The sequence below is a fragment of the Leptosomus discolor genome, chromosome 9, assembly GCF_034619465.1.
Source record: "Leptosomus discolor isolate bLepDis1 chromosome 9, bLepDis1.hap2, whole genome shotgun sequence".
NCBI classification, from domain to species: Eukaryota; Metazoa; Chordata; class Aves; order Leptosomiformes; family Leptosomidae; genus Leptosomus; species Leptosomus discolor.
In genome coordinates this window covers 48,654,150-48,661,339 of record NC_141399.1, presented here as the reverse complement: position 1 = coordinate 48,661,339, position 7,190 = coordinate 48,654,150, and the positions used below count along the sequence as shown (strand labels likewise).

General features: G+C 66.0%; 1 protein-coding gene across 1 annotated transcript; it reads left to right on the top strand.

Annotated features, from left to right (window-relative positions):
• Nucleotides 1–1,986: 1,986 nt before the first annotated feature.
• LOC104347894 (regulator of cell cycle RGCC) lies at nucleotides 1,987–5,582 on the top strand. The gene is made up of 5 exons (XM_086470341.1): nucleotides 1,987–2,011; nucleotides 2,642–2,797; nucleotides 3,310–3,390; nucleotides 4,059–4,121; nucleotides 5,431–5,582. The coding sequence occupies exons 2-5, from the start codon at nucleotides 2,644–2,646 to the stop codon at nucleotides 5,436–5,438; spliced, it is 306 nt and encodes a 101-aa protein (XP_086326467.1). The 5' UTR covers nucleotides 1,987–2,011; nucleotides 2,642–2,643; the 3' UTR covers nucleotides 5,439–5,582.
• Nucleotides 5,583–7,190: the final 1,608 nt, after the last annotated feature.

Below are 7,190 nucleotides of genomic sequence, written 5' to 3'. Positions count from 1 at the left end.
AGCGGTTCATGTCTCCTCACGGCCAGAGCTCAGCCTGGCGCCACGGCTTCTCGGTGTAGCTGTGGCTTGTCGCTACCAAGAGCAGCGGATCTGGCGCTGGGGTCAACGATGAGAAGTCCAAAAACGGTGTATTTGATCAAATTTTTCATCATCAAAGAATAAAAACCCAAGCAGAGCGACTGTGTCCTCACTCCCCACCACCTCAGCGGGTCACCCGGAGAGCGGCTCTGGTGTACGTTGATGCACCAACATCACTTTGGCTTCTCTCCCTTGATTCCTCTGAGCTTTAATTTGTTCTTCCACCACTTTTGCCGTAAACCTCCCTCTAAGAACTGAGTGCGGGGAGATTACGGCGGATGACGTGTGAACTCCGACGCGTTGGTGGCCCTGGGAGAGCTACGCCACGTTTGAGGAGGTGACAGACACGGGGCTTGCTCGTGCTTGGCCAAGAGCTCCACACAAGGCCGTGGCGTCGAGCTGTCCGGGTGTGTTGCCCCCTTGGAAGCCACGCAAGGGTTTGAAAGGTGACGGAAAGGTTTGTGGTCACCGCTGGGCGTTACAACAGGCACCTCCAAGGGCATCGAGTGCTCCCTGTGACGGCTTCCCGACGGCTGCGCTGGCTGCCCTCAGCTCTTGCGCCCCGTGTTTTGGGGGGGGGGGGGGGGGGGGAAGAAGCGCCCGGCGCTGCCGAGCCGCTTGCAGCAGCACCCGCTGCCCAGGGTGTCGCCGTCCAGGGTGCTCTGGGATGCCGGCGCCCGCGGCAGCTGCTTGCTTTGCCTGGCAAGGACAGTCCTTCTGAGGTGGTGGGCACGGGGGGGGGGGTGTGTCGCTGGGAAGCACCCACTTTCTTTCTCTGTTTACTCCAGAAAACGTACAAAACTCACCGTAGGGCCTTCCTCCCCCCACTCACCAGAGTGCAGATGGGGATGTTGCTAAAAACTCCTCTTGAGGGCAGCCCCGCACCGGCCGTCGCAGCTTTCTGCCCGCGAGTTGCCTCCTCCGAGCAGCCGCAGGGCTTTTCCCTCCCTCTGTCACAAGTCTTTGCTTCCGACTCGTTTTTGTTTCAGCCCCACAAACTCCCCCCTGCCTTGCAAGGCCCCGCCGCTGGTGAAGCGTTGGCGTCGCTCTGGAAAAGCCGGTGAGGTTCAGCGTTGGTCATGGCCAGGGCTCTTTCCCGCTGCTCCCCACGCTGGACTCGAGCCTCGGTGCTCTCGCCTCTCGAAACAACCTGAAATTGGTGCCTCGGTGTCTCTGGCCCCGCAGTGCCCGCACGGGGGGTGGTCGCTGGCTGGTTGGTGGCACCGTCCCTGCCCAAACCATCTCAGCACCGGAGGGGTTTTACAACTGGGACCGAGCTTAGGGTTCGGGAGAAGGGAAGCAGCAGGGAGCAGCTTGCAGCAGCGGGGTCAGTTGTTCAGCTTCGTGAGTGATTTCGGAGGCAGCAGCACGGAAAGCAGGATTGCGGGGGGCAGGTGATGATGCAGGGAAGGAAACGGGGTGCCTGGGGGAAACCTGGAGGTCTCCAGAACATCTCCAGAACATCTCCAGCCTCGGGAGCTGCCGGCCCGGACCAAGGTCGGAGGCAGAGGCAGGGCTGGGCTGGGGGGAGACAGACCTTTGAGGCTCCTTCCCACCCACCCCATGCCGTGACGCTGTAGGTGCCCCAGGCAGAGGGATCCCCCCGTGGCTGCTGGGGTGTGGAGGGGCTTCGGCCACCCGGGACCCCCACCTTGTCCCTGGGTGTCACCCAGCCCCCTCGGAGCTGGGGCAGGGCAAGGCCCGCGGGGAGACCCCCGGGAGGACCGGAGGGGCAGGGGGTGACCCCCGCCGGGGACCCCACGGGAGCGACGCTGTCCCCCCGGGGGGGGGGGCGGGGCTGCCAGGGTGCCCCGCCCACTCCCCTTCCCAAGCCCCGCCCACGCCGATCCCCGGGGCTAAAACCGCCGCGCCCGGCGCGACCCGCCGCTGCCGCCGCCCGGACCGGACCGGACCGGAGCCCGCAGAGCCGTCGGTGAGTGCTGAGCCGAGCCGTGCCGTGCCGAGCCGAGCCGAGCCGTGCCGTGCTATGCCGAGCCGTGCTGTGCCCGTGCCGTGCCGAGCCGTGCTGTGCCCGTGCCGTGCCCGTGCCATGCCGGGCCAGGCTGTCTCCGCGGGGCAGCACCCGGTGGGAGGAGGCGGTGCACCCCCGGGGGATCCCCGCTGCCGGGGTGCGGGGGGCTGCGGGTCCAGGGTCCCTGCCCAGCCCTGCTGTAACCTCCCCTGGAGGCAGAGGAAGGAGCTGGGTCTGGGATCAAGACTTTTGCCTGCTTGGGACCAGTTCTTACTGGGTTGGGGGCCCCGCTCGACTGTGGGATGAGCTGGGGAGGGTGGCTGAGCTGGCAGGATGGCCGAGCTGGAGGGGATGGCTGAGCTGCCCGAGGATCTGGACGCGCTCAGAGCTCTGCAGGGTGGCGGGGGGACAGCAAGGGACAACGTCAGCCTTGAACTCGCTGCACGGAGCAAGAGCTGGCAGCCTGCCTGCAGAGAGGTGGCCTGGGTCTGCCCCGTCCCCAGCCCGGTACTGGTCCTGCGAGGCTTTTGCTGGGGCTGTCTGCCTGGTCCGTGCCCCGACCCCCTCTCTCCGCTGGCTTCTTGCCCCCAGCGATGGCTGACGAGCTCAGCGACCTGCTGCGGGAGTTCGATGAGGTGCTGGAGGACTTCGACAGAGGCCGTACGTGTCAGTACGAGCAGCACTTGGAGGAGCTGAAGAGGAAAGCGGGACACAGCGTGTACGACAGCGGCATCGATGAGCTGGAGAGTGAGTCCGGGGCTGGGGAACGAGGAGTCCTGGGGGAGGATGGTGTCCGTTGGGATGGAGTTGCTTTGAGGGCTCTGGGGTTCCTCCATGGTAAACCACGGAGCTTCCTGCTGATCCGAGTCACCCGCCTGACTCGCGTCTTGCGGGCTGGATGAGTAGCATGGGGTGGTGACCACCAGATCCTGGCCCAGGGCCTGCCCGCATCGGCTGGGGCCCCCGTGGCCGGGCTGGCTGCCGCACGAGGCTTGAGATAACTGGGAGCTCAGAGGGAACTGGTTCACTGTGGTAACCCTGGGGAGTCCCCATGGCCGTGACTGAGGCTGTTTGGACCCGCAGGGAAGCTCAGGTCCCTTTTTCCAACATTCCTCACAGCAGGGGAAGAGCAGGTGGGCTGGCCAAGAGCGAGGGTGGGCCAGGGACCCCGTGCCACGCACATCCTCAGTCCCTGGTCCTGCAGCTCGTTTATAAGGTGCCTCTGGCCGCGGACGGTGACCGACGCTTTGCACCCTCAGGTACCAGCGTGTCCCCAGGAAGCAGTCTTAACTCCAGCGAGGAGGACCTCAACACCCCTGCCAACGCTTACCCCTCCAAAGGTGAGGCTGAAGGCTCGGCCCGAAGGGCTGGGCTTCCTTCTGCTTGGTGCAGCAGCGCTGGGCTGCCCTGAGCTGGGGGGGTGCCAATGGGGCGCTGTGGTGGGAACAAGCCTGGGGGTCCCGGCTGGATCCTGGGAGAGGTGGGAGGTGGGGTTGGCACGTCCCCAGTCAAGGCTAGAGGTCTCTTGGGGAGGGTCGCCGCGAGGGGCTTTGCCCCTAACGTGGGGAGCGCGGGGCTGTGCGGGGCCGAGGCAGCACGGGGAAGGCGGGCGCCCTTCCCACCGCCTACGGCTCCGGCTCCGGCCGCAGCGGAGCCCCTGGATCTCGTGTGCGCGGGGGGACGCGCCCTGCCCCTCCGCTTTCCCTCCCTGCTGAGCCCAAAGCACGGCGGGGGTACGGGACCCTGACCTGCGGGATATCTGCGGGCACCCTCCTACCCCCAGAGCCCGGGGCTAAGATGGGGGGCAGAGGGAATGTGGGGGTTTGGGCATGAAGGACTCGGAGCCAGCCTGGGAACCGCTCGGAAAGGTTCAGAGCTGATGTTTGGCTGCCTTCAGCGGCTGGGTACGAGTCGTGGTCAGAAGCGAGGGGTAGGGATCTTTCTCCTCCCAAATCGGAGCCGGGGCAGGGGAACGGGAGAGACCTGACGCTGCGCTTCTCTCCGCCAGCGAAGCTCGGCGACACGCAGGAGCTGGAGGAGTTCATCGCGGACCTGGATAAAGCGTTGGAGGGTACGTACGCAGCCCTGACCCCCCTGCTTGAGCCCCGAGCTGCACCCAGGCCTTGGGCAGGGGCTTCTCCGTTGCCTCTGGCTCGGCAGAGCCCGGCCCAGCGCCCCTCCTAGCTGAGCCTGCCGCTGCGGGGGGGCTTAGAGCCTGGTTTGGGCTGCAGGGGTGGGATCCTTCTGTCTTTTCTCTTGCGGCGCGGGGGGGGCTCATCTGGAGGTCGCCTTCCCCATCCCCCTTCAAGCAGCTGGGGTGGAAATTCCACTGCTTGAGTGTCTTCCCTCCCTGGTGCCTCAGTTTCCCCCAGCTGGGGAAGAGGAGGCGGCAGCACTGTCCTGGTGGAGGGGACGGGGGCTGTGAAGGCCAGCTTGGTCCCAACAGCCTGCCAAAAATGCAGCCAGACGGGGCAGCCCGCAGAGCTGTTGGCGTTTCGGGAAGATGCAGGGGTGGTTGTGGCGCTCTGCCTGCGGCGTCCCTCCGGCGGCTGCCCAAGGGCTCTTCCTTGCTGGGGGGGGGGGCAAGGTGAGCAGGAGGAAAAGGGTATTTTTCCTTGCGGTATGCCCCGGCCTGGAAAAAAAAAAGTGGAAATATCCCATCTGGAGGGAGGAAGGTGATTCACCGCACCTAAGGCGTGCTGCCGTGGAAGGGCCCCGCGGGGCGTGCTGGCGGCGAGCGAAGCCGTGGGCAGCTCTCGGGGTGAGCCTCCAGCATCTGCAGAGCGGGAGCCGCGGGTCTGTGCGGTGGCCGAGAGGGGAATCCCAGCCCTGGGGGAGCACCGAAGGGTTGTGGTCTCCTCCTGCGGATGTTTTCCTCCTGGTAAAGGGCTCGGCTGCAGGTACCCCTGGGGAAGGGGGGGATCTCCGGCAGCTTTACCCAGGCAGCTCTGCAGTCCTGTGAGGTTGGCTGGCCCCCGGTAGCCTCTTTGCTGGGGAAACTGAGGCAGAGGTCACACTTCCTCTCCGAAGGGATCCCTGGGTGACAGACTGGGGGCAGAGAGAGCTTGATTTAAAAAAAAAACAAAAAACCCAAGCTATTTCCCCCCAGGCAGGCTGCAGAAGTCACAGTTCTCAGTATCTGTTCCCTTCCCTTCTGAGTGTCCGAAACGAGGTGGCGGGTGGGGAGCATTGCTTCTGCTGGCCCCGAGCTGTGCTGGGAGGCGGCGAGGCAGGAGGGGGACCAGAGCCCCCCCCAGCAGATTCCTGCTCTGATGATGCCTGGGGGGGGGGGGTCCAGCACACCGCACAGCCCTCCTCCCCCCGACAGCCATCTCACCAGCCCGCTGGGTTTCTCTCCCCCCTCCTTAATTGCCCCGCAGAGATGTGAGACGTGGGGTCGGCGGCACGTTCGCAGAGGAGGACCCGCAGCAGACGAGCCCCGTGCCTCCCCCCCGTGCGCCCTCTGCCTCCGTGCCCCCCACCCGCGCCAGCGCCAGCTCTCCTGTGCCACGCTGCTCCGCACCAGGGACCGATCCGGCGACGGGACGGGCTGTGCTGGTGGCCAGACCTTGCTCTGCTCCCGCCGGCGTGAGACGGGCCGAGCTCTCGGCTTTGCCCAACGAGAGGGGCTGGCGGCTCTAGTGACTGAGCGGGTTTTGGGGGTGTTTATGCCCCTCTTGAAACCGGAGGAGAAGCCCTGGGTGATTTTGGGGGGCGATCAGCTTGCAGCACGTCAGGGAGACCTCGGTGTCCCCTCCTGCGCCAGGAAAGCCTCGTCCCACCGCAGCGCCTGCCGCGGGCAGTGGTGGTGGCTGCCGGCCCTTCGCGTTGCAGGGGCAGCCTCAACCCCGGGCCCTGCCCGCGCCCCGAGCGCCCCTGCCCGCCTGTACATACTGTAAAAAGGACGTTCCGCGCTGTACAGAGGGGGGGGTGTTATGAAGGGGGTCTTGAGAATCTGTGTGTGTCCGTGTGCGTGTGTCCGGCCGTCCCCCGGTGGTTTCCCTCTTCTCCGCAGCGGGGCTGGGCTCTAGCCCGGGGGCTGCTGGCCAGTGGGCACCAGAAGGATGGGGGGGGGGGGGTGGTGTTTGTGTGTCAGGGAAGCAGCATCGGGTCTGCCTGAAGGGGGGTCGGGCACCCCCTGGTCCTCCCCGGCTGTGGCAGAGTGTGGGGCAGGCTGGGGTCCCGCTGCCTGCGGCTGCTGTGCTCCGAGCTCCAACCCAGGCGGGAGGGAGGGAGGGAGGGATGGACGGGCAGGGAGGGATGGATGGATGGATGGATGGATGGATGGATGGATGGATGGATGGATGGGTGGATGGATGGATGGATGGATGGATGGATGGATGGATGGATGGATGGGCAGAGAGGGGCAGGAGGGAGGGATGGATGGATGTTTGGATGGGTGGGTGGATGGATGGATGGATGGATGGATGGGCAGAGAGGGGCAGCAGGGAGGGAGGGAGGGATGGATCATGGATGGATGGATGGATGGATGGGCAGAGAGGGGCAGCAGGGAGGGAGGGAGGGATGGATCATGGATGGATGGATGGATGGGCAGAGGTGGGCAGCACGGATGGATGGACGGATGGGTAGACAGAGGTGGGCAGCACGGATGGATAGATGGATGGATGGGCAGAGGTGGGGCAGCAGGGATGGATGGATGGATGGATGGGCAGAGGTGGGGCAGCAGGGATGGATGGGCAGAGGGAGGGAGCCAGGTCTGCTGGGGAGGGGGCTTAGTGAAGCCCACTGCAGTGTGTCTGTCCCCCAGGCTCCAACCCTCCTGCTGCCCTGTGATCCCCTGGGGCAGCGCCTCGCCTGGCTGGGGGAAACCCCGGTCCATGAGCTTGGGCCTCCCTGGAGCAAGGCCAGGAGCTGGCTGGGAGCCTGGCTGCTCTGGTGGGGCTGGACCCAGCCCAGCCGGTGGCCCCGAGCCCACTGGGGAGTGGGGAGAGGGGGGCTGGAGCAGCACAGCCGGGGGGCTCATCAGGAGCTGCAGGGTGGGTGAAGGGCCACGGGAGCTGCTTGGCCATCCCATCCTGTGGGCTCTGGCTCTTGGACAGCACGGGGGTAGGGGGCAGAGCCTGTCCCTTCCCACCTCCATCTGCTGGGGGGGATGAGCCCCTGCCCGCTCCTCTCGCTC